The 27,027-nt window shown below is 41.5% G+C and overlaps 1 protein-coding gene across 2 annotated transcripts; it reads right to left on the reverse strand.

Moving 5' to 3' along the window:
• Positions 1 to 1,489: 1,489 nt before the first annotated feature.
• Positions 1,490 to 25,447, reverse strand: GYG2 (glycogenin 2). 2 transcript variants are annotated; one of them, XM_045003650.1, is made up of 9 exons: positions 25,124 to 25,447; positions 17,600 to 17,741; positions 15,544 to 15,718; positions 12,497 to 12,659; positions 9,499 to 9,625; positions 8,225 to 8,447; positions 6,611 to 6,757; positions 5,643 to 5,753; positions 1,490 to 3,092 (listed from the first exon to the last, which is right to left on the reverse strand). In XM_045003650.1, the coding sequence occupies exons 1-9, from the start codon at positions 25,128 to 25,130 to the stop codon at positions 2,931 to 2,933; spliced, it is 1,257 nt and encodes a 418-aa protein (XP_044859585.1). In that variant the 5' UTR covers positions 25,131 to 25,447; the 3' UTR covers positions 1,490 to 2,930. The 2 variants fall into 2 exon arrangements, with proteins under 2 accessions (XP_044859585.1, XP_044859591.1); XM_045003656.1 differs by having other exon boundaries at positions 1,774 to 3,092; positions 6,617 to 6,757; positions 25,124 to 25,444.
• Between the last annotated feature and the right edge of the window lie 1,580 nt (positions 25,448 to 27,027).

Here is a 27,027-nt window from a genome sequence, read left to right on the forward strand (position 1 = left end):
TGTTAATATAATAAGCAGAGCCTAACAAAACAGTGTTATAGATAGGTTAAAATTCACAAGACTTGGTGGAGATTCAGACCACAGCTACAAAATAAATTCACACTACATTCCCACAGTCAAACTTGCTCTAAAAAGATATTGTTCAACTCTCACCTCGTGGATGTGTGTCCAGCCTCTTTCAAATTCACAATAGTTGCAGTCTGCCATTGAATATTTGGATCCCAGATCAACATCACTTCATCCCTCCTCTGTAGCTGGTATGTAACCACAGAAATTGCTTTGAACCATTAACCTAACATGAGCAGAATTTGCCACTGCCAGGTGCATTAGGACAATGTGGGTGTGATTTTCAAAAGCAACTATTCAGCTATTCCTGTCCTATTTAAGCATGTAGGAGCACTTTTGAAAATCATGTCTTACATGTTTCAAAAGAACACAACTAGTCTAAAGAGGCCAAGCACCAGTGACTCAAATTTCTTCCCTGTGCACTATCCTTCCTGAGCTCATCCTCCCCAATGTTCCAACAGGTTGGGGGAAAAAACATCAACTGGACCAAATCCTTTCTCAACTCCAGCCAGAAAAAATGACAAAGTTTCATTCTAAATATTAAAGATGAATTTCTCATTAAGTACATGGTATTGTGGTACATCAGACATGCCTATTAATCTAGTTTTCTTGGAAAAATACTGCATAACCATCAAAGGGTGCAAATTCACATCCTAGGTCCCTGATCCCTCCTTTCACTTTAATACTTAACAATAATAAACCTACTCTAAAAATCTTTTAGAATTACTGATTTTCCCTTTAAGTCAGTAATTTCCCCCGTAATCTAATGAACATGCCCAGTAAAAGGCAGTAGTAACTGCACAAAATGTAGCTGCACAAAACATGAGTTCACATTTAAAAAAAAAATGTCTTTCAATTTAAACCAGGGGTCGGCAACCTCTGGCACGCAGCTCGTCACGGTAAGCACCATGGGAGGGCCAGGCCAATTTGTTTACCTGTCCACGGTTCGCTGCTGCAGGCCAATGGGGACAGCGGGAAGCCGTAGCCAGCACATCCCTCGACCCACGCCGCTTCCCGCAGCACCCATTGGCCTGGAAAAGTGAACCATGGCAAGTGGGAGCCACGATCGGCCAAACCTGCCGACGCAGCAGGTAAACAAACTGGCCCGGCCCGCAAGGGTGCTTACCCTGGTGAGCCATGTGCCAGAGGTTGCCGACCCCTGATTTAAACAATCTTCAAACTGTTTAGGTCACATTGGCAATATTCCTCATAAAACTGAGAATTGTCTTAAACATCCAAATCACTTCAGTAAGAGTAAATAAGAAACAAGCTGGGTAAAAGTGGAGGTAGTTAGGAATTATTTTCACTTTCATGAGTCTAACAGACACATTTAAAAAAAAAAAAAAAAGAAGGTTTACAATGTTTTCTTTCTTCCACTCTTTTGGATCTCTTGCTGCTTTCCTAGTGGATTAATTTGTCCTTTTTTGGGGGGGGTGGGGGGGTGGAGTTACCTTTTTCTTTCCTCAGTAGAATTCTGTGTACATTCCTCTTACCAAGGAGAGCTATATTATGCCATTGATTTTTTTTTTTTTAAGCAGAGTTCCCAAATGATTTCATTAGATAGTTCTGCAGCTTGAAAACTGGTGACACAATAGGACCCAAAATGTTTAAAGAAGAAGTCCTGCATCAACTGTTGTATAACTCTAATTTCTCTTTCTGGTATTACCAGAACTGAAGTTTCAAGCTGAAATGCAAGAGAGTTACCAAGTTAGAAAAATCTGTCAAGTTTCTCAGTCTTCTGAAATGTATTTATTTTTATTTAACAACGTGATTAAAGTTAAATCTAAACGCCCAAATCTGCAAAGCAGTACCCTCACAAATATAGTTAATACAGCACAGTCCCACTGACAGTAACTATTGGTTTCTAGAAATAGGCTCTTAGTTTATAGCTAATAAACAGCTGTTTTATTAAATAAGTATCAGTTATCTGTCTCAGATGCACCCAAACTGCCTGCAATATAGATAAGTACCATCTAATGGATTTAGTGCCTTTGTGAAATGCAGTTTGGAGCATTGGTAAACAAATTCATTTAAAGCACCAGAATGAGGCAGAACAGCTGTTAGTTATGAAGGCCAATACAGTGTTTTTTTCCTCTTGCAACCATTTAGCTAATAAAATACATAATAAAACATGAGAAACCCTGAATATACAGATTAAGGTAACACAAAAATCCTGTAGCAGTTTATCGCAATGATAAAAAAAAACAAAAAAAACACCTAGTAATACCATTACCATCTATTTTAGGGTTGTACTGTTGCCCATTAGCTTTGTACCTGAGCACCTTCCACCTAAAGTAGAAGAGCAAGTGGATTTCTTGGAGTATCCAGGTGAAGGCCTAGCCCCATTGAAGTCAATTGGAGTTTTGATTTCAGTGGAGCCAGGGTTTCCTCCTTTGGCTTTTCCCCTTTGTCAGCTTACGTATAATGGTTGGTGATGTGAATGTCACTTTGGTTCCAGTGGAAAAGCTTTCATAAAAAAAGGTTTTGCAGCATTTTCTAAAGATGGAAATCCTCTAGATTAATCTAAGGATCCTCTGGAAGTTTAATGGTATCCAAAATATTAGAACTGATATTACTGCAGAATACTATAGGAATTTTTCCTTAATGCAGGGATGTCAAGTGGAGATGTCACAATTTCTGCACTACTATTTCATGAGGCACTATAGGTCAACAATCAATATGAGGCACACACCAGAGTTAAAAAATTAGTGGTGCTATGTTTGCAAAAAATGTTTGCTATGTTTAAAATAGAGGAGGTCCATTTTAACTTCAATATCAAAGGAAGATAACAAAATATCCCAGGGGTTGCATATGCACCACAAATGCAAACAGTGCCTGGTCAATATATTGCATTACAATTAAGTCTACTTTAAAAATGTATCCAATTTCTTTTTAATATGTTCAAAAGCATCCTTCCCCATGTAGTCCATACGGCCTTCCTCCCACTTCTTCCGTTCTTCTTCTGCACTTGGCTCTTCCGGTTCCAGCTGAGTGGACAGCTCAGAAATAAGATGGGTAGTCTCATCCTAGGAAAAGAGACAGGACAGTGCAAAGCAGTCACTTCATTAGCCTCATTTTAGTGATGGGCTTAAAATCAGTTTCTAAATTTTAATCATCCAAACCAAAATGATCTTGAAGAGATTGTTCATTATGATTTCCATGATGTGGGAGCATTTTCCCAGCTGTATCACTTGGCAAAGTATCTTTGAAAAAGTCAAACATATTTCCTGGTCTTAACTCACAATCTGGCAAATTCAGAAATGCCAACCAAAATGAGGTTTTTAATGAGGATACATATGAATAACACTCTGCACCTGTGTAGAGTCTGAATAACTTTAGCAGGACTCCACACGGACAGAGGTATCTACACTAGCAGATCCCAGTGCCAGACTGGGATCAGAGTTTTGTCTGGTCTCCAAAGAGTTAATGGACAAGGCAGTAAGAACTCAGGCTAGAAACAGCATGTGTTGGACACCAGTCTCACTAACCATCCTGAAACGACCATTCAATGCATAGATAGTTGGCGCCTCTGAGGGATATTTCAAATTTGCCAATTTTGGTTTGGAGACTCAATTAGCAAAGGTTATTATGTGAATAAAAGATAACGAACAAGTACTGATCATAATTTAATCAATTAAAGGGAAATTAATATACAGTGAAAGAATTTCATTTCTGTAATACCTATGAGAGATCCACCCTGTTCCACATGCATGATTTAAACAAAAATAATATTCCAGACTGACCTGTATTCCATTACTCATACAAATAGCCCTTACTCATGCAAGTATGATATCCAGAATGCAACCACCAATTTTCATACATTTTATCTTTGATATACGCTATCTGTAACAAACTATTCTATTCGACTCCAGATGAAGATCTAAGAGATCTTCCTTTCTGGACACATCAATTAAGCATCATTTATGTAAAAGAAAGTATAATGTAGGGAAGAAAATTTATTAATTGACCTGACAAAGAAGTCAGTAATAAAAACCAAGGATCAGATGAATATATAGCAAAGGGTAGAATGTAAAAATTCCTAACATCTGCTTAAATAAAATCTATATGTAGAGGTGATGCACAATGCACAGGTTAACGGAGATAGGGGTTTTACTTTACAGTATACCATAAATCAAGTCATTCAAAAGGATAAAGTGAGAATTCAAGTAAAAAATATAGACATTCTTACAAGCAGAAAAGGACAGAACAGTTCATTCAGCTTGAGAGTGCCTCCTGCTAAATTACTTCAATCTTAAATTTTCCTTATAGAATGACATAACCCCTAAGTAATAATTAGAAAAAAAAAATAAAATAAAATAAAAAAGCATGAAGCTATTTAATGTAGTGCCTCTCCAAACCATGTGGGGCAGACAGCAATATTACTACAGTATTAATAGTGTATGCCTGACATGCGACTACTGATAGAAACTGAAGAACCACAGGAAGATTTCATCAGAGATCCATGTGTTAATGAGTTCCTAAATCAGATATAAAAAAAAATAAAAAAATTCAAATCACAGGAAACTTATCTGGCATTGATTTTGTCTTACTTTTCTGACTGTTATACTATTGGTCATATTTGTAATGTTTCATCAGAAATTTTGCATACCTAAAACTGTGTCTAATATTTTAAGCCTTTTCATATAGTACCTACCAAATTTAAAATATTGTGGATTTAATACCAACCATCTAAATACTATGGCAGCTGATAAAGTAGGAGTTGAAAGTTTGCTCCATTTGAATACGCTGCTCAGGAAGGCACACTGGGAAGCAGCTCCTCTGATGTTATGAGCAAAGGAGACCTGATTGTTAACGCATTCAGAAGGGTCCACATAACCCTTTGAACTCTTGCAAGACATTCATAATAAGGCAGCTTCAAAATAAAACTCTGTATCTTTCTGCTCAGCTCCCATTTCATTTACTTGAGGCCCAACAACCAAGAAACAAAACGTTTTACAGAGTATACTTACTCCCTGAAGATACGCACGTGTGACAAAATCTGGGACTTATTTCTTAAGTAAACATATAATCCCTACTAATACATGCTAACCCATTTACTTACCTTTATTACATGGATTAAAGCTAACCTTTGGATATTACTAATGACAGAAGGGTCAATATTATGGGTGAAATCCTGGCTCTGTCCAAGTCAGTAGCAAAACTCCCACTGACTTCCACGGAACCAAGATTTAACCAATTATATGTTTTAGCTTAAATTATTTCAGCAGATAGTACATTTGAGCTTTAAGCACCAATTATTATTGAAACAACTATTTGTTACAAGATACCCAAGACTAATTTCACAAAATTTACCACTTGGGGTGGGGCAGGGGGAAATATACATTCAGATGGAAAAATTACAAATATTTAAAAGAGAGCTTCATAAACAAGGACTGGAAATGGCTAAGAAATTATACAGATAAATCATTTTTATATCTGCCTGATCAGCTAAGACATACTTATTTGTTAAATTAAATCATAATTAGGTGATCATTCTTTGCCAGCACAATTTTGGGAGAGAAGTACATGCACAAAGACTTGCAACAAGGGTGGAACACAAAAAGAGCTGCATATACCAGTTTCAGGGTTTGCTGAGGGGCAGGATGAAAGGCAAGCTGTTCTAATGGCTGGTCTGGCTCAGGGAGACTGACTTCAGAATCGTGTTGTTCAACTTGAGATACAGGTGGCTGAAATGTAAAGTTGTATTAATTGTTGCTTTTTCTTCACACAGTTTTTACACTAACAGAATTTGTACAGTAGAAAATAATTTCAGCTGGAGGAGTGGGGGATGGAGAAGAGACGCTAAAAGTTCAGTTTGCTCTAAGGCCAGATGAGCAATTTCTATCCACAGAACGAGAGTAGATCAAGGTGATCCATAATAGAGATGAAGTACAGAAACTGTATTCATAAGTTATCAGAAATACACATTCACCTCTTCTGGCAATCAGAGCATAGAGCCCTTAAGCTCGAGTGTCTTCTCACTTACACCAGAAATAACTCCATGAGGTCAATGGAGTTAGGCCATTTTAAGTGGGAGGCCCTTAATCTTAATTTACATGATCTTTGGAAGCATTCATATTTTATTTTAATGAAAAATTAAATAAGTAGCTTGTATACAACTAGCAATTTAAATATATTTTAAAAAAACCAAAGAACCACGTTGTTAAGCAACATGTTTTAGAATTACCACCCAGTAGTGTATATAGTAATAGTCTGGGACTAACAACATTCCATCAGCAGCAGAAAGGTCCAACAAAAATTAAAATCCTTTAAATAAATTGTTTTTAAAAAGTGATTCTTGCAAATAGCTCATTTGCAGTTTCTCTCTAAAAACTCTAAAAAACAAAAAATACCACACTTTTCTACAGTAATGGTCAAGAAACACTAAAATAGTGAACTAAATTGAGGAGGATGTTATCAAGTTCAAATGCTTAAAATTAAATTCTGTTTAGAGGTTTATATGTGTCATCGTAAACATGTCCATCACTGGTAGTGCCCAATATGCAAAATATACATAGATATTCACAAGAAATAAAAAACTTGTATTTACAGTTTTAGTATCAAACTCTTCAGGTGGGCAAGTAGTGATGTCCATTTCAGATGTCTGTTCTGGAGACACAGGGATTTGCAGAGAATTGATAACAAGAGGATTCTCATTTTTCGGTCTGATTTCATCTCCATTGAAAATGTGCTAGAAAAAACAAATCACATCACTATAAGAAGAATTTTGCAACAAACTGTTATGGTAGTGTGATTTAACAAATTATAAAAAATATTTACACTTTCTTCATAACACAAGGTTCTACTGTGATATTTTCTTGTTGATTGCCACAGGCCCTATAGAAGTTAAGGAATAAAGAGCTCCAGAATCTGAAGGGGTTTCTTTTATCCCCAGACTGGGGCACAGGTTTCAGTGCAAATCTCCTACCCAAACTTTGTAGCCAATCCACCACTCATTAAAGTCAGTGGAAAGACTCCCATAGACGATGGATCAAGCCCTTAATACAAACCTTAAAGCCACCCCTGTCCACTGAGAGAAATTATTCAATTTCCATACTAGCTTAGTTCTATTGTTTCTTTATTGTACAAAGTATTAGAGGGACAAAAGTTAGGCAAACAAAAATTGCAAATATCCATAACCTGCAGTTCCCCTTCCTCTCTTCTCCTTCGCAGTTTGCTAGGAATAAGAAAGGTTTTACAAACCAATGTTCTTCACATCAGAAGCAACACTCCAACTGATTTTATGGGCCTGTTGAAGTTTTTATGATTATCATCATCATCCAATTCTAAACATAGTTGTGAAAATCAATTTACATGTACCAAGGAGATGCAATTAATAATATGTGTATCAATCAAAATCAAAGTATTCTCTGCCCCCACTACTTCTACTTGCTGCTTTCTCTCTTTTGAAACCACAATCTAATCTACTTATCAGCAACTAGTCTACGTTAGCCATTTTCAGTATGCAAATTAAGAGTATATTTCTTGATGAGAAACTAATTTGTTTTGAAAGTTTTACTTTTAAATTAAAATTGAGGTGCCAAACTGCTATAGCTTTACAGCATGCTTTCAGCTGTAAAGCTATAGCAAACTCTTTCCTCAACATAAATATTCAGACCTTTTTCAGGGCAACTTTATTCAATAAGTTGAGAAGCTATGACCCTTAAAGAAACAGTTACAATGCAGTTCTGAAAAGGTAATGTTACTGTATTCCGAAGCCAGGTCTTCAGCTGACATAAATCAGCTTAGTTCAATCAAAGACAGTGGAGCAATGCTGATTTACACCAGCCGAAAATATGACTGCCAGGCTTTTGGAGAGAGATTTTGGGAAGGTTTAAGTGTCAGTTTACAAACATTATTCATCAACTGTCTTTACTTTTGATATAAAGGAAAAATCTTTGGAGCACTAATAATAATAAGCTAATACTTTGCACGGAGGTATAGTTATCACATCCATCTCTAGACAACATCTGCATTTAATAAAAAACAACAAAAAAGTCACTGTAGATTTATTGCCATTCAAAAGCCATCATGCTTTTCCATCTCATTCATCTCCCCATGCAAAAAAGATGGTAATTTATTTTTATTTATGGAATTTTTGTTGGTGTTTTCATTTTGGCATATTCCCGTTAGTCTCCTTTCCAAGATACCACTTTACCTTTTGTTCTTGGGATTCCATGTCTTCCATCTCTGGAAGTGTTTCTAACAACGGCAATACGCTAGCACAGTATATCTTCCACCAGAGTACAAGAAACGAGTACTGATGCTGAGATCCTGAGGTGGAGCCATCCTGCATAATTGTTCTTGTTTGAGAGTTGTACTTGTAGTGCCAGGGCTTTGCTGACCCCAAAAAATGAACTACCTTTGCATCCCTGCCAAAACTGTGGAGGAGAGAAATACAAAGTTGTGGTATAGGAATGAATACATTCTGATTGGCATTTCAGAAGAAATGTGTATTCTTGGTGCTATGGCAGGTGACATCTTGCAACTACTCGTGATAATACATTAATAAGAGGTCAATGAAATATCACCAGATGTGATCTGAGTTATGCAGAATAATTGAAAGCTATTGAATTAAATTACTTTATCTTATTAATCTGAATTGCTTTGCTTGAAAGAAAGGAAAGTGACAATGCAGTCTTTTACTGTTTCCTACTGCTCATTCCAATGGAAATAGTTCATGAAGGAAACTGAAAGATTAAATTTCATATCATCTCTTCTTGCACATTCCCCTCCAAACTAAAAAAAAAAAAATCACTTTTTGAATATCAAAGCAGCAAAATTATTGATTATTGTGGTTCCAGTATTTAAGTTATCCACTCAAAGCTTCACAAGAAGTTCATCATAATTCACACTAATAGATCATTGAATTCACGACCCATTTTTGAAAAAAATTTATAGTCATGCTTATAACAGTGTACTACAAAAGTTTATTAAAGAGAAAAATATAATTGCTAGCACCAATTTTGCTTCAAGGAATAGTCTTATGGACAAATTTCAATACCCTTACACTGTGAGAAACTAATGAAAAGCAATGGGGCTACTTTTACAGTAAGAATATCAGAACTGTGCCATTAGATAATCTGTGGTCTGTAGACTATAAGGAAAGTGTCACTGACGTGACAGATCAGCAAAGATATATCAATTCAAAAACCTGTAATACTGTTCCAACTTTTACTTTTGTTCTATATTGCAAGAGCTATTTAACAATACTAAGTGTTGAGAAATCTTGGTATTCTGTATCAAAGCAGATGCTAAAGGCTCTGCATTACTGTATTCCAACTTTTTGTCACATGACTTCACATTGTGGACTATTGTGTTAGACTAACAATCAAGTTTCAGAATGGGTCACTATCCTTTTCTCTTATAAATGGGCAAAATATATTAAAGGGTGGTATAGAATTGCAATCATCCACTAGTAATACTACTTACTGTTTGAAAGCAGGAACATATGTGTAGATAGCACTACTGCTTAAGTTGTAGATAAATGGTAAATGTTTGCCAATATCTGTTGTTGCCCAGTTACTGAAGAAACTATTTAATAAGCCTTGATCACCACCTAGAGAATAAATAAAATTATAAGCAACATCAACAAAATGTTCATGTAAACTACAATTTGTTTGAAGATTTAAAAGCCAAGAGAAAATTCAGTGCTCTTTGGTCTAAAACTTGAGTGATCTGAGCTACATACCCACACAGGTTTACATCCTGTACAGTCTTCCTGGACCCTGAGCCTGGTTGTGCAGGGTAAGAGGGTGCTATGCACCCATTTCTTGCTCCTCCCTGAACACATGGCTGGAGACTGGGCTCCACCAGCTGATCTAAGCAAGAGCCAATATCCCCTTCCCTGTACTGTTCCTGCAGCTGCACAAAAGTACTATCTAGCCCACAATCATGAGGTAAACCTGTGTCTCCCACAGTATTTTAGCTTAATCCTTTAGACTCCAAGGAGGAAGTTATATGAATATTCAGTGTTGTCTTGCTTTCAAAAGCCAGTTTGTGTATGAGAAGAAACTGCAAAATCTGCAAATTGGGTAAAAATTGCCAGTAAGCAGAGACAAGTAGACAAAAGAGACAACCGAGCTGCTGGTGGGTGGGAAGAGGAGGTAACAAAAGCAACAGCTTGATGCCAGTGTGTAACTGTTTGCAGAATTAGTGCCCCACTGGCTAATATACTGAAAGTTAATATAAATACAAAATACAATTATACAGCATGAATTTGACAGCATGAGAAATAAATACACTTATTAAATCAAATAATAAAGAATGGCAGGAAACAGAAATTGAGAGTTCATAGAATCACAGAATCATAGAAAAGTTGGGCTGGAAGGGATCTTGAGAGGTTACCTAGTCCACCCCTGTGCATGTAGGCAAGACAAAATAACCCTAGCCCACCCTGACAGGTGTTTGTCAAGCCTATTCTTAAAAACTGCCAGTGATGGGGATTCCACAGCCTCCCCTGGAAGTCTATTCCAGAGCTTATCTATCCTTGAAAGTTTTCCTTAATATCTAACAAAATCTCCCCTGCTGAGGATGAAGCCAATTGCTGCTTCTCCTACCTTCAGCATTTGCTCACCATAGTCTTTGTAACAGCCCTTCGCATATTTGAAGACCTTTCAGATCCACCCTCAGTCTTCTTTTCTCAAGACTAAATATGTCCATTCCTTTTTTATTAATCTTTTCCTCATTGGCCAGGTTTTCTGAACATTTTATCATTTGTTTCGTTCTCCTCTGGACTCTCTCCAAATTGTTCACATCTTTCTTAACATGTGGCCTCCTGAACTGGACAGAGTACGCCAGCTGAGGTCTCATCAGTACAGAGTAGAATTGGACAATTACCTCCCATGTTTTATATAGGACACTGCTGTTAATACATCCCATAAAGATGAGAGCCTTTTTCACTATTGCATGACACTGCTGATTCAGAACCAATGTGCATTTGATTATGCCTCTCCAAGAATAGCGCTTTGCACTTGTCTTTATTGAATTTCATCTTGTTGATTTCAGACCTGTTCTCCAATTTGTCAAGTTCAATTTGAATTCTAATTTTGTCCTCCAGGTTTCCAACCCTTCCCAGTTTGGTGTCATCTGCAAATTTTGTAAGTATGCTCTCCATTCCATAATCCAAATCATTACTGAAAATATTGACTAGTACCCCTGTGGGACTCTACTAGATACCTACTCCCAGTTTAACTGCAACCACTGATAATTACTCTGAGTACAGTCTTTCAACCAGTTTTCCACCCTTCTTATAGATCATATCATCTAGACCACATGTTCCTAGTTTGCTTTTGCGAATAACGTGTGGGACAGCCTCAAAAGCCTAACAAAGAAATCACGCTATATCACGTCTACAGCTTTCCTCTTACCCACGATGCCAGTAACAATGTCAAAAAAGGAAATTAGATTGATTTGGCATAATCCATGATGACAAATCCATACTGGCTATTCCTTGTAGCCCTATGAATCTTTAGGTGCTTACAAATTGATTGTGGAATAATTTGTTCCAGTATTTTTTCAGGTATCCAAGTTAGGCAAACTGATCTATAATTCCTGGATTCTCTGTGTTCCCCTTTTTAAAGATAGGTACTATGTTTGCCCTTCTCCAGTCCACTGGTGCTTAACCCATCCTCTAGGAGTTCTCAAAGATAACCACCAATGGTTCTGAGATTACTTAAGGAAGTGATGGAAGCACTTCAGGGTGAATTTCATCAGGCCCTGCTGACTTGAATACATCTAACCTATCTAAATATTCTTCAGCTTGTTCCCCCCCTGCCAGTTTTGGCTTGTGTTCCTTCCCCCTTGTTGTTAATATTAACTGTGTTAAGTATCTAGTAACAATTTACCTTTTTAGAGAAGACTGAAGTAAAATAGACAAACTGCAGACATCTTGATGTCATCTGTTATTAGCTCTTCTTCCCCGATGAACAGAGAGCCTACACTTTCCTTCATCTTTCTCTTGTTCCTAATGTATTTATAGACCCTCTTCTTATTGCTTTTGATGTCCCTTGCTAGGTGCAACTCATTGTGTGCCTTAGCCTTTCTGATTGTGTCCCTACATGCTTGTATTATTTTGTATTCATACTTAGCAATTTGTCTGTTTCCACGATTTAGACAAAGGAAAGAATATTTTTTAACACAAGCTTTAAATGAAATAATGTGTAGTGAGGCAGAGATATTCAGGTAACCCCATCCATCTTATCTGATCAAGAGTTATAAAGTTAGATCCTCAACTAGTGCAAACTGGAGCTATGACAATTTACATCAGCTGAGGATCTGCCCCCTAGGTTTTTTGAGAGATTAAACCTTGTGTATTGTCATTTCCTCTCTCTGCTCTGCTAAGTAGTGCACTCAGTCCTTTACAGTTATGGAGAATTGGCTAGTTGAGGGTAAGGGTAATTTCTTGCGCTATGTTCTCTCAAAGACTTACCATCAAAGCTGCCATGTTCAGTAGCAAACTGCAGCAGACAGTTGTAAGTTTCTACAGAAGGTCGAAAGACAAATACGCCACTATTAAAGCAATCTGGCCAGCCAGAATCAGGAGCTGCTGAAAGCTCTTCCCGTTCAAACAGTTCATCAATGTTACATAACGCCTTGGGAAAAAAAAAAAAGAAAGACTCAATGTAGTGAGGCGGCCTGGCTCCCGACGGCCACAGAGAGGGAGGAACCGGAACAGCCACCTCAGTGGGCGGAGCCACTGCCACCTGTTCCCGCCCCCCGGAAGTCAAGGGGCGGGACAGGAAGTATAAAAGCCCGGCCTCAGCGCTCAGTTGGAGCCCAGCGGCCGGAGAGGATAGACGTTCCTGATCGGGCTCCTGCTGGACCGAGCCTGCCCCGAGCCAGGTACCCTGACGCGGACGGACCGAGCCTCCCTCGAGCCAGGTATCCTGACGTAGACCGACCGAGCCTCCCTCGAGCCAGGTACCCCAAGGTGGACTGGCCGAGCCTGCCCCGAGCCCGGTACCCCGAGGAGCGGCCCGAGCGGCCCCCTGACCCGAGTCCAGAGGAGCAGCCCGACCTAGACCGCCTTCAGCACGCCGAGGAGCCCATGGTGTGGGACCCCGCTGCCGAGCCCAGCGACGAGCAGGTACCCGAGGAGGGGAAGATGGAGTGTAGCCCGGGGGTAGCCGAACCTTGTCCGGCTGAGGGCACTGATGTGCCCATGTCAGTGTGTTGCGGCCAGGATCCCCACTGACTGCAGCGGATCCACGCCGCTGCTAGGGCCCCGGGCTGGGACACAGTGGAGTGGGTGGGCCTGTGTCCCTCCTGCCACCCCACTCACGGGTGGCAGACTCCCCCTCCTACCAGCGTTCAGGCAGAGAAGCCTGCACTTACCTGCTGTGGCTCAGTGCCTGCTACAAGGACCTGAGCCCCTGTATTGTTGTGACTGCTCAGCTCCTGGTACAAGGACCTGAGCCCTGAACTGTACCTGGTGTTGCTCAGCCCTGCCCGAGGGCCTGAGCCCCTTTGAACTATTGTGGTTGCCCCGCCCTGACCTAGGGCTTGGGCTTCGGACTGGGTTACTGCTCAGCTCCTGAGGCAAGGACCTGAGCTCTGAGACTACTATTACTGCTCAGCTCCTGAGGTAAGGACCTGAGCCCTAAAACCTAGTACTAAGTGTTTGGTGCCCCGCCCTGACTGAGGGCCTGGGCTTGCTAGTGCCCCTGTGTGTTCAGCTCCTGCTGAGAGGATCTGAGCTCAGAACTGCTGTGTTACTGCCCCGCCCTGATTGAGGGCCTGGGCGTAGCTTATTAACTTTGTTGTTGCTCAGCCTGCAGGAAGGATCTGAGTCCCCTAGACTCTTGTGTGCTGCCCCGCCCTGAGCTAGGTCTTGGGCCTACTGACTTTGTGATTGCTCAGCTCTGGCTACAAGGACCGGAACTTAGAACTGATTGGCTGCCCCGCCCTGATTGAGGGCCGGGGCCCATTGACTTTATTGGTGCTCAGCCTGCAGGAAGGATCTGAGCCTAGAACTAGTGTTTGCTGCCCCGCTCTGACTGAGGGCTGGGGCTCATTGACTTTATTGGTGCTCAGCCTGCAGGAAGGATCTTAGCCTAGAACTAGTGTTTGCTGCCCCGCCCTGACTGAGGGCTGGGGCTCATTGCAGTAACCGTGTGCCTTTTGTACAGCCCCTGCCTGAGGGGCAGAACCCCGAGACCTTCAGAACCCGGAGACTGATTTGGGCCGTGTAGTGAGGCGGCCTGGCTCCCGATGGCCCCTGAGAGGGCACGGCCCCAACACCGGACTATTACACTCAAATTTAAAATTTTAAAGTAACAGTTTATGAACACTGTGTTGCCTTTAACATCTGGACAGCTAACTCAAAACTGATGGATTAAATTACTATCCTTGTCATGGAAGCTCTAAGTATTTAGAGCACATTAAACAGTGACAGTACAAAGGAGGCTGGGTATCAGAACTTTCATTTGTTAGTTGATAAGATAATATTTATAGCTTTCCTTAAGATCTAAGGCAAAACAGTGACCATAATGAAATTACAACATGATCACCACGTTTAAACGGCAAGTCCCTCAAAGTATTCTAGTGCAACAAGGAGAACACCACTTTTACACCCCAGGGTATACGCAGGCCTTGCTGGTACATTTTTATAGATATCTATATTTTCTGTGTGAGTGACAGAGAGACACAGACAAGGTCCTTTGGGGCATGCTGCAGAGCCCATCTGTTTGAATAAGCGTAATAATGGCTGGTGAAAGCTGTGTGTCTGAAAGATCCGGTTTGGCACTGACTCTGGGGACAGCTGAGTGAAGCACTAGATTGGATTTATTTTTGGAATTGTTTGCTTGGTTTGTTTGTTTGCCGGTTTCCTTCTTTTAAGCTTTGAAGGGAGCAGGAAAGACTGCTCCATCTATACTACAACATTGAGGACCAGATCCTCTGCTGATGAAATTCTGCATTGCTCCTTCAAAAATCGATGGAGAGAAGCTATAATACATTAACTGAGGATCTGCCCTGAATTTTTAATGGTTAAGAGAAGCTGATTGGATGGGATAGGTGCTCTTTATATAAAATTATAAATCAGATAAATAAAATAGTGAATAAATACATTTATTTACCACAAAAATGAAAGATTCAATAAAAAACCCACTTCCCCTGAATATCTCCTTTTTTGGTAAATAAAACACACAGTACGGGATCACAGCTCATAAAAATGTTTTTCAGATCCAGAGACAAATGTTCAACTACTTAACTTTAATTTCTAATATAAACAATGAACTGGCCCAACTAATCCGGCAAAATGAACTGCTTCTGTGTAGAGGATGGTAAATGCAATCATGGCCATAATTTGTACTGGACAGCTAGTTAAACAGGTCACTTTATTTCCGCACAAATTCTTTTGATCTTTGGGCCACCTTACTCTGATGGGTACCAGTCTGGATTTGTCTAGCAGAATCTACCCAGCTATCTTTAGCATCACTCAGAATCCTGACAACATGATTACCACTCTCTACTCACCAAAGTGTCTGCATCCATAAAGACACATTTGCTATATTGAGTGAGAGTCCAACAGTGAAGTTTGGTGAAGGTTACACCCAGCTCTGGCCTTTCCAGCAAAGCCAAGTGCATGGAGTCAGCACTGTCAATTGCATCCACTTCAATCACTTCATCGAACACCCTGCAGAGGACAGCCCTGACAAAGCAAGCCACATACAGGAACAACAATGTTTAGAAACATTTCTTCAGTTAACATAGTGCAAAAAAATCAGACATGAAGATAACTGGCCCCGCAATGACATTCAGTTCTGATTTAACGACCTCCAACTAGAGGTTAAACCAAGATGCATGGTCCCTGTAGACAAGAAGTCTGCCCTGGAGGTAACTATAGGGGCACAAATTACAACCTCCGTTCTACTAAGGGCCAGTGCATCTCAAGAAGTGATTGGTTCTGGCTGGGGAGGTGGTGTGACTAGGACTCTCACATTTTCAGTGCACCCCTATTATAGGGTTTGCCAAGTGGACAGTAGAGCTGTCCTCTCATTGCATAAACATGCAGAACCACCACCACTGGCCACTTCTGCAGTGCATGGTTCCTCCCCAGGTACAGGTATTTGCACCTCCTTGTGCCTGTCAGAGTAAATTTATCCTCAGTTATACACGTTTAAAATATGTGAGATATAGATATATTACTATTGTTTCAAGCCCTCTCAAAAGAATTTCAGTGGGGTGTGTCTTCATAATCACTCACAGAACCTTCCTAGACAATACTGAAGTTGATTATCATCAACATTTACAAGCCTAGAACAGGAAAAAATAATCTTAAGGTAATTTGTGTGTTATGTTATCACTTACAATATCCTACGTGTTGTCCAACGAGAGAAGACAAGCCCTACACTCTGCAGCTTATAATTTAAGGACTAACTGGCTCTCAGAATCAGTCATTAGTCACCAAAATATAATGGGGGAAGGAGAGAGTTAAGATTTGGTTTGGTTAGGGGGTTTTGTTTTTTTACTGTGGGGTAAAATTTTCAAAAAGTCCTATAACTGAGATTTAGGCTCCCAAGTCATTTAGGTGCTTTTGAAAAATATTATTCTCATCAATAAATGGGAAAAAAAATTGACATTTGTTGAAAATTTTTCAACAAAAAAACTTGATTAGATAAAAAAATAAAATAAAATAAATCCAGCTCTAAAATTCACATTATCAATATCTTAGAGTCTTATTCAGGGATAGTATACTGTTCACATTTGACCTGAGCTTAAAAACCCTGGAAGCATGGACTTGCCAGTGCATCTAACCTGCAGCAAAAAAAATAAAAAAAAAATTGCCCCATGCTTTACAATCACCACCACACCACATTCAGAATCAGCAATGTGCACAGTTCTCAAACTGCACACACAGCCAAACTCAGACTCAATATAAGCAGATGTAACAACTGAAGTCTGTGGTGTTCTGTTTTACATCCCATTCAAAAGATGCCCCCTTCAGCAGTATACTGCAGCACTGGTTCAGTGGTAAGAGCTAAGATTACCATCTACTGATTTACCTGCATCATGTCCTGCAGTAACTGAGTCTCCCAGCGTATTGCTGTCCAGGTCTGACCCAACTAATTTACTAGATGTGAAGTGATCGAATGAGAGTTCTGCACATAGAATGGCTGTGGAATCAGACTAAGTAGTAAGGTGTTGTTTTTTTTTAAACAAAACAAAAAAAACAACAACTATTTAAATATTCCATCACCAAAGACTTAGGGCAATATTTTCAAGTGATTAGTAATTTTAGGTGCCCAAACTGGGGCATCTTAAAGAAGCCTAATTTTCAGGAGGGTATGGCTACCCTCCTCCCCACTTTTTTTGTGTGGTGGAAATAAAAGATTGAGAAACACAAAAATCACTAGTCACTGTTGAAAACCTCGGGTTTAGTTTCTCTGAACAGCAAGAAGCTAAGGTATGCATTTAAAAAAACATAGTAGGTTTATTTGTAATTATGTTATGGCAAGAAATTCAACAGAAGTCTGGTTTGCAACCAATTATTTTTCACATTTACTACAGCTGAGAATTTTTGAATTCTTACCTCATCACACTGGACACCTGTGGTGTAATTAGTATAGCCAGCTTTCTAGATGTCATGTGATTCCTCAAGGACTGTCCAAGAACCAGAGCTCCTTGGCAATAAACATCATCCGTACCAAGGGTCACAAATGCCTGATCTGCTACTGTGAACAAATATTTAGAATGGTTATTCTATTTATGTAAAATATGCGTTCTTGGCAGCATCCCACCATCCATCTTCTCCTCCAGCTAACAAACAGGGTATAGCTTATAAGAGTTTGTGCTCTCTATGATAAGCTCCTTCCCTTCCCAAACCCTGCCAAAAGACAGAAAACTGAATAGAGAATTCTAGGCACACATTTGCAGAACGTGTCCAATTCTTGTTTTTTTGTTAACCCCTAATTTAGGCTAGTATCTGCTACGGAGTTTGTGAACTAACCTTACATTGATTTATAAACAAATCATTTCCCAGGTGGTGTTGCATCACCCTACTGCCAAATCACGTCAGCTTCCCTGTAATAAATCTTTAGATTTTTCCTTCAAATATTGTATACAATATAATCCAACTGATTAGGCAAGTTCTCTCATTCATGTCATTATCACAGAAAAAAAAACCACACTGCTGCATGTTGTTAAGGCAGGAGGACAAGAAATTGCTAAATCCATCTATCTTTTTGTGACCTCCCTGAAATCAAACCAATATTCAAAAAGGATACAGAGAAGAATAACGTAACAGAGTTATTAAGCAGGCTGGGTAAGTAGGTGTACCTTGGGATACCTGCATATAGCCCCTAGGAGTAACTCCTCTCAGATGGCAAAGACCCCATATCACGAAGTAACTCTCAGAAGATGTTCAGGGGCATGCCTGTGCTTCTTGCCCCTGGGGGAAATGAAACTGTCACAGCACCTATAGGAGGAGTCAAGCTGTCTCTGCACATTCTTGCAGTAACAGTTGGTTATTTTATTTACTGGGCTCACAACTGCATCATTATTCCCAAGGTTTCTACCTGCTGGTGTTAACCTATTAATAAACACAGTTGCATAACAATATATTTTTGCTTTCTAACAGGAATGCTATTATTGGGGCTGCCCAGGGAAAAACTAGAATCACATAGCCAATAGGTAAATGGCATCTCTCTGAGAGTGAGCCACCCATCAACCAGCATGTCTGGGCTCACTAGGCAACACAATTGACCAGGAGATCGTTGTTGGGTGGATGTCACTGACTCCTACAAATTGTTGGATAACTTCAGTCAATATTTGTTTTGGAAGCATTAGTAACTGAACCCCACCATTTAAAAGTACAGGCAATTATGCAGAAGCAAACTATACCAGCAATAGCATAAGATTTTCTCAAGGAGATGGCCTCAAGTGGAATTTCTCTGAAGCATGGTACTATATTAACAGTTCTGGGCAAAGCCAAAATCGCTGGGTGAAGCAAACTGTTCTAGAGGAACATAGTACATACAAACTAATATAAAAGGTTTTGATATCAAAAAGTGTGTTTAATTTTTAATTAAAAATGAATTTATTATTTTTACCCAATATCAGCAAGATAATCTAAAGATGTAATGCTTTAAAACTAGAACTGACTCATGTACTGAAAATTGCTAAACAAGCAGGAGTTGACAAAGGACTCTATTTACTCTGTATAAGGCTATTTCTATACTAGCACTTTTGTCAGTATAATTTATGTTGCTCAGGGGTGTGAAAAAACACCCCTCTGAGTGACATAAATTACACCAACAGAAGCACCAGTGTGGCCAGTGCTGTCTGCAAGAGACACTCTCCCACCAACATAGCTACCGCCACTCGTTTATGTTGACGGGAGAGCTCTCTCCTGGTGGCACAGAGCGGCTACACAAGCGATCTTACAACAGTGCAGCTGCATCAGTACAGCTGTGCCACTGTAAGCTCACTAGCGTTGACCTGGCCTAGATAAAGCCGTTAAAAATGTATTCCAAAGCTAACCGCTTTACAGGCTAGGAAAAAAAAAAATACTAAAACCACCCTCAGAAAACAAAATAAACAATGAGAGCAGGCATTATATGTGGCAAAGTTCAGGGGCAAGTTTGTTTGGCATAGATGTACCACAGCAGAGAACTGCAGCAATCCAAAACAGAAGAGAGAAAAACATGCATGTAAAGTTCATTACGACTGCCTGAGAAAGCATCAGCCTCTATCCAACTTGTATATAGTATCAGCATCTACCCTATTTCAATGTGACTGGAGCAAGTTGATCGCTTTGACTTTACACAACCAGATTACAAATTTAAAATAATCTTTAAAACCCAGAACATTTAGGTCAGTTGAGAGCAGAGGAAACAGATTCACAAGGAAGGCTCCCACCTCCCTTTGTGCCTTAGGACATGGCTGCTGCCTGTGCAAATAATTAGACTGAGTCTAATCCTACTAAGTGTCCTGATCTCCTTTTAACATCCAAACCTGAATCACTGGAAGTATTCTGGCTGTTTTTGTTGGAATTCTCCAAGGGAGTAGCATGCATCCCCACAAGTGCCAGCTCAGCGCTGTTGGCTGACTTGTATGGGCAGCACATGGAGACCTGGCCCAAACCTTGCCCAATCACCTCTAAGCAACATCAGAATGACACAGCCATTATGCTCAGGAGGCCTGGTCCTGCAAAGCTTGAGATCGTTTGACTTTTTTTAACTTAAGTCTGGATATTAATGGGAGTAGAGGGTGCTTAGCATTTTGCAGAATGGGGGGAGTACAAGAAATAGGATCATGGCTCCCTCAACTGTAAGGTAGCAAAGTGAAGGGGTGTAACCCTTCACCACACACTGTCAAGGTACCCCAGACACTTGCCTTCATGGCATAAGCTTTTTATTTAGAAATGTTTTAAAAATCTCCTAACAGTCAGGAAATTGTTCTGGTTTTGTTTGTGTTTTGTTTTTTTACAACTGTCCAAGACAGGATACCCTAATCCTCACAATTTCTTTTTCCAGCTCTACATGCAGGGCCAGGAAGACAGGCAGAACTGCAGGGTCTCAATGTGTGGCTGAAACAATGTTGTAAGTAAGAGGGTTTTGTTTATTAGGAACTGAGGAACCTTTTTGGAAGGGAGATGCCTATACAGAAAGGATGGGATCCACCTAAACCAAAATGGAACCACACTGTAGAGAACTTTTTAAACTAAGGGCTGAGGGAAAGTAACAGGTGTGGAAGAGCACATGGTTCAGGTGGATACATCCATTAGGGATGAATTTATTAAAGGAGAAAATCTATATCCTAATAAAGGGATAACAAAGTAGTTGGTAAAGCACAAGTAGGAGTTAGTCAGAAAGGCAAACATAAAAGAATCACATTTAAAAAGAAGACATGAGGGCAAGCAACTAAATATTGACAAAAATGTGCAAGTGCTTACTAAAAATAGGCTAGAAGTCTAAATACTAACATGGGTGAACTAGTATTAGTAAAGAGGATATTGCTATAATAGGCATCATGGAAATGAGGATAATCAATGAGACATGGTAATACTAGGGTACAAAATATATAGGAATGATAGATTGCACTGCTGCGGGAGCAGCACTACATGTGAAAGAAAGCTAGAGTCAAATAAGGTACAAATTTTAAATCAAACTGTACTATAGAATCTCTATAGGGATAGAAATTCCACGCTTCAACAGTAAGAGTCTAGCAGTATAAATATACTACCAACCACCTGACCAGGATAGCAATGGTGACTGTGAAATGCTCAGGGGGATTAGAACAGCTACAAAGGCAGAAAGCACAATAGTAATGGGGGATTTCAACTATCCTAATATTTGGGTATGTGTCACTTCAGGAAGGGGTGCAGATATAACATTTTTAAACACATTAAATGACTGCTTCATAGAGCAGCTTGTCCTGGAACTCATAAGAAGAGAGGCTATTCCTGATTTAGGAATAAGTGTAATATAGACTCTAGTTCTAGAGATGAGCATAGTTGAAACGCTCGGTTATACCAACCATAATTAATTAAATTTAACATCCATGGTGGGGGGGAAGATACCAAAGATGCCCACCACATTGATAAGTGCAAAAGTAATGCACATTGGAAAAAATAATCCTAACCATACATACAAAAAGATGGGGTTTAAATTAGCTGTTATCACTCAAGAAAAAGATCTAAGACCTGGTCTACACTAGGAGTTTGTCGAATTTAGCAGAGTTAATTCGACTTAACCGTGCACCTGTCCACACCAGGAAGCTAATTAGTTCGACCTAGAGGGCTCTTTAGTTTGAATTCTGTACTCCTCCCCAACGAGGGGAGTAGCGCTAAATTCGACATGGCTATGTCGAATTAGGCTGTGTGTGGACGGAAATCGACCGTAGCAGCTCTGGGAGCTATCCCACAGTGCACCACTCTGTTGACGCTCTGGACAGCAGTCCGAGCTTGGATGTTCTGACCAGCCACACAGGAAATGCCCAGGGAAAATTTGACACGCTCCGGTGCCTTGTGGATGTTCTGCAGGACCGCAGGCAGGAGGACAGAGCCCCCCTGCACTGTATCTGCAACCGCCCTCCCCCGCCACAAAGTCCCAAACCCCCCTCACCCAAAGTAACAAGAAGGAGGGGCGACAGGGGCCGTGAAAACTGTCACTGCACCCCTGCAGAGTGCACAAATACAAGAAGGCTCTCATTCCCTAAATGTTGAGAAGTCCTTCCCTTCCTGGCTCACCGAAGCCCCAATCCCAGTTTCATCCCCTAACTGTGTAGTTGATTATTAAAAGTAGTTTGCTGTTAATTACTATTTCCGTCAAGTTTTTCTACAGAAGACTGTCTGTGAAGAGGGGGAGGGGGAAGGGGGTTGGTAATTGCATAGGACAGTCACCTTTACCAGGGTACAGACACAGGGGCAGGATCAACAGCAGGTCACACACACAGTGCAGAAAGTAGGCACCCTGGTCGGTCTGGGAGGTGTTTTCCAGGTTCTGTGTGGGTGGGGGGGTACGTGACTTTGTGGCATGGGAGGGCGGTTACAGAACTTATGCAGCGGTCCTTGTCCCGGACCACAGAGCCACGCAGCAGGGGAATCTGTAACCATCCTCCCCCGCCACAAGGTCACATAGCCCCCGCACACAGAGTCCCGAAAAGGAGGGATGGCAGGCTCCGTTGAAACAACCAGTCCAGCACTGCAGACCGCTCTAGGAGCAGGAGCCTATCATTCCTCGAGTGTAGAAGCTGTGTTAACATCACTGCACACCCTACCCACCACAGTCTGCGTCCCTGTTTCAACCCTTTAACGTGAATTCATTAGTAAAGAAAACGTTGTTAATTAACAATGTTCCATTAACTTTATTTTTAAACGTGCGTTGGAAGGGGGGAAACGTGGTGAACGGGGTATGTAACCGCAGAAGAAAGTCAACAGTAACTGAAGCAAGGGCAGGTTCAGCTTCTCTGTAAAGAAACTGAACAGTCACAGGTTACCCTGCTCCCTGAGGAACCTAGCTTTCAAAGCCTCCTGGATGCACAGCGCTTCCTGCTGGGCTCTTCTAATTGCACGGCTGTCTGGCTGAGCGTAATCAGCAGCCAGGCAATTTGCCTCAACCTCCCATCCCGCCATAAAGGTCTCCCCCTTGCTCTCACAGAGATTGTGGAGCACACAGCAAGCTGCAATAACAATGGGGATATTGGTTTTGCCGAGATCCGAGCGAGTCAGTAAGCTTCTCCATCTCCCCTTGAGACGTCCGAAAGCACGTTGAATTATGACAGTTACCCAAGACCACCCTCGACACATTTTTCCCCCCAGCATGCATTGTGGGGAAATCCCGGAATTCAAATGGGCAGCGGGGACTGCGGGAACTGTGGGATAGCTTCCCACAGTGCACCGCTTCCAATGTCGACGCTTGCCCCGTTAGTGTGGGCTCAAAGTCGAATTAGTGTCCTTAGTGTGGACACACAAAGTCGACTTTGTAAGGTCGATTCCACAAATTCGAATTAAGTTAAAATCGAACTAATCTGGTAGTGTAGACATACCCTTAGAGTCATTGTGGGTAGCTCTCTGAAAACATCCATTCAACATGCAGCAGCAATCAAAAAAAAAAAAGCTAACAATGTTAGGAACCATAAGGAGAGGGACCAATAAAAGACAGTAAATATCATAATTCTACTATACAAGTCCATGATGCGCATACACCTTGAATACTGTGTGCAGTTTTTGAAGTCAGTAGTAATTGCATCTCAAACCATGTAACTTCTATTGAATTGTATTTATTTTCAACTGAGATGTGAGATATGGTCTAATCACATAACTATTAGCCTAGAACTCATGATTTTAATATGATTGATGATCATGGTGAAAGCCAAATAAATAACATGAGAAAATGGTTTTGACACTTGGTTAACCATAATTCTACTGCACTCCATATTTATCCCAAGATTTTAACATCTCAGTTTTTGAAAAACAATCAGTTATTAAATTTGGCCATAGAGCTGCTGGAAATTCTGACTTTGGAGAGATAGGTAAGAGGAGCCCGTGCAATGCATCATTAGATTTCCCACATATCACAGTTCAGCATGCTACCCAAACCAAAAATCAACTCAATAAGACAGCCGTATAACTCTTCATCTTGACAAATAAGGATGCCTAAAATGGTTTATTTTCTAATTTATGGATTCCTTCCACACAATTCTTTCCATGTATCATTCCCAACACACAAAGTTCCACACCACTGCCACTATCTTTGTGGCCCAGAACAGAGTGGAATTCTCTTCAAAACTCTCAGTGATACTCCTTAATTGATCAGAGGAATCAGGTTTAAACCATGTGAGGAACCTTTTCCGCCACAACTTCTATACCACAGTAATCCTGGGCAGCACTTAAATTTGTAATGAAAGAGGTGCTGGGTCTCAAGCAATCTTTTTACATTCATAAATTATGCAGCAAGCCCAGAGGTAGAGGGAGGAGTGGTGGTGATGAACTGCTACGCCTAGAGGTGCTAGGACTCAGCTCTAGCAAAGCCCTGGTTCAAATTAGGCAACAATCCTGGGAATAAGCAGGGAGGAAAACCAAACCCAACCATGTCCTGTATTACAATAAACTACCACTTGGCTTCTCTTAAAATGAGGGCTATTCATAAATAATACCTGTGTCGCTATTAGCAGCATAAAACAGAGAGCTTTTCTTCACCCAGATCAAGAAAGTCAATAAGTATGCTTTTATACCAAATATAACCTTATGAACCTTTGAAATCTCCAATGATAACCCAGGTAAAGGACTTTATATTTGCATATGTAATAGATAAATGAGTTTAGCTCCTACCAGCCAGATGGTTTAAATCCTAATCCAGGCCTACTAATTACAACATTGTATTATTCTATTGTGAACAAACACTGCATACACTAAATGACAGTCTTTATCAAGAAAACACATTGGGAAACGCGTATGTATCCTAAAACCAAAGGGGGAAAACAAATCAATCCTACTCCTACAAAGCTCTACCACACCTGGTGTACTCTATTCAAGACAAGGGGCTTAAAACTCAAGTGAAGCCTAGTTAACTAACAAGAGCCTCAGGGAGAGAGGGAAAGCAAGCCTACTCACCAGCCATCCTTTCAGCCAGAAGGGAAGGCTGTTGTTGTTACTGCCAGTGTCCGAACCCTACCCACCAACAACTCCAGCCCGTCTCCCTGGCTCCCAACAGGCCTGGGCTGAGTTGACAAATCCCCAGCTGGTAATTAGCCTCCTTCCTGCGGCTGGAGACCCGGGAAGGGAATTACAAAGTCACGCTCCCTTCAGCCCCCGCCGCAGCCCTGTCCTTAGCAGGCGACAAAGCCTGACCATCCGCAGGCTCTAGCGTGCATGCGAGACCCACGCCCTGGCCGATTGCATTTGCAATGGGCCACTCCCCCCCTGCCAGCCTGGGGTCGCGCCTGGCGCTGGCGCCGCCGCCGCCGCCGCCGCCGCCTCCCAGCCCCGCGCTGGGCCCCCCGCGCGCGGACAAAGCCCCGGGCGCAGCAGGCAGCCCGCGCCCAGCCCGGCCCGGCGCAGCTGCTTTTATGAGGGGCGGGGGCCCGCGCGCTGCCCCCCGCGCGAGTCCTCCAGCTGCCCTTGCGCAGCCATTTGCTGGGCAGCGGGGCTGCCGCCGCCCCCACTCAGGTAATCTCTGGCGCGCCCGCCCCAGCGGTGCTCCCGCCTCCTGCGAGCCCCCCTGGGCTGCGCGCCTCCTGCCCCGCCTGCCGGTGCGCCAGGGACCCGGCCCCCCCACCCCCCACGCTGCTGGGGGGCCCATTCTGCGGCCATTTCACCTGGCTCCAGAGCATTTGGCTGGTGTGTTTCACCGAGACCTTTACAATCTCAGCCCCGCTCTGTCTCCCACCCTTGGGCCGAAGGGCTACGCGGGGGAGGAGAAGCCATAAAATCCCCTCCCCCATCTCGACATTGTTGTTTGGGGGAGGGGAGAGTGTTATTGTTTGTAGAGATAAGCTGGCAAGAAGGAAGACAAAAGGCCGTTTCCAGAGCTGGATGCCTTAAATTAGGTACCTGAAGCCACCTTCAGGGACTTAAATGAAAGCGGTTTGGTGCAGGGACCAGCTCTCTGTTCTGTGTTTGTACAGCACCTAGCACAACAGGTCTTGGGCTATGCTGCTTGGTGCTGCTGCAATACAAATAATAATTTCCGGATTTGTCAAGCTCACATAAGCTCCCTTTGAGGGGTGATGCCCTTGCTCAGCACCTTATCAGAGCAAAGCTGGTGGTGAGTGACCTGGAGCAAGTATAGCCAGAGACCTTTGCTGTGGCTATTCTGGACTGTGGAGTGACTTGGGAAGGGTTGTAGGCAGCATAGTCATCATCCCTGAGGCTGCTATAGCTTATTTGGGGCCACACTGGCTAAGAATTCAGGCGGTACGAAGGTTGAACAAAAGCCAGCTTTGCCAGTACGTTCCTCAGCTTGCTCTTCGGGGAAGGTACTTCACATCATCTGCCCCTGAGTCTGCACATATGGGCTGACACACGCACATGCATGCTCAAAAAAGAAAAGCCAGGAAAGGGTACACAACATGCAGCCCTTAGAAGACTTTTTTGTTTTGTTTTGTTTTGGGGGTTTTTTTTGTTTTTTTTTTGCATCTTAGGATAAGGTGATAGAGTTTTGGTTTAAAAAAAAAACACCATTAAAGATCATGGTGGCTCACATCATGGAATCTAATCCAATTTGTGGTAACCAAGAAGACAGAGATTCACCACTGCATTACTCCTGTTTTACTCCTGTGTAATTGTGGTTTTGGAGTTCTCTGAAGCTATTATATCCCCTACAGCCAAATGCAAGCTAATATTTGGCCGCAGTAACATTGTGAATGTACGTAGCATGTTTTAGCCAAGGATCTCAAAGTGCTTAATGAACATTCAATTATGCCCCACAATATCTCTGCAAGGTAGTTTTGATCATCCCCATTGCACATATAGGAAAAGTGAAACAAAGAAGCTTACCCAAAATCACGCGGTAAGTC

The sequence above is a fragment of the Mauremys mutica genome, chromosome 1 (genome assembly GCF_020497125.1).
Source record: "Mauremys mutica isolate MM-2020 ecotype Southern chromosome 1, ASM2049712v1, whole genome shotgun sequence".
In the NCBI taxonomy this organism is placed as follows: domain Eukaryota; kingdom Metazoa; phylum Chordata; order Testudines; family Geoemydidae; genus Mauremys; species Mauremys mutica.

What these genes read in the sequence shown, in the direction of transcription:
- GYG2 (XM_045003650.1), bottom strand. An exon ending in CAGGTGTCCAGTGTGATGAG is followed by an intron (nt 15,719 to 17,599) that starts GTAAGAATTCAA and finishes TTGCTTTGTCAG; the next exon opens with GGCTGTCCTCTGCAGGGTGT. An exon ending in TTGATACTAAAACTGTAAAT is followed by an intron (nt 5,754 to 6,610) that starts ACAAGTTTTTTA and finishes TTTACATTTCAG; the next exon opens with CCACCTGTATCTCAAGTTGA.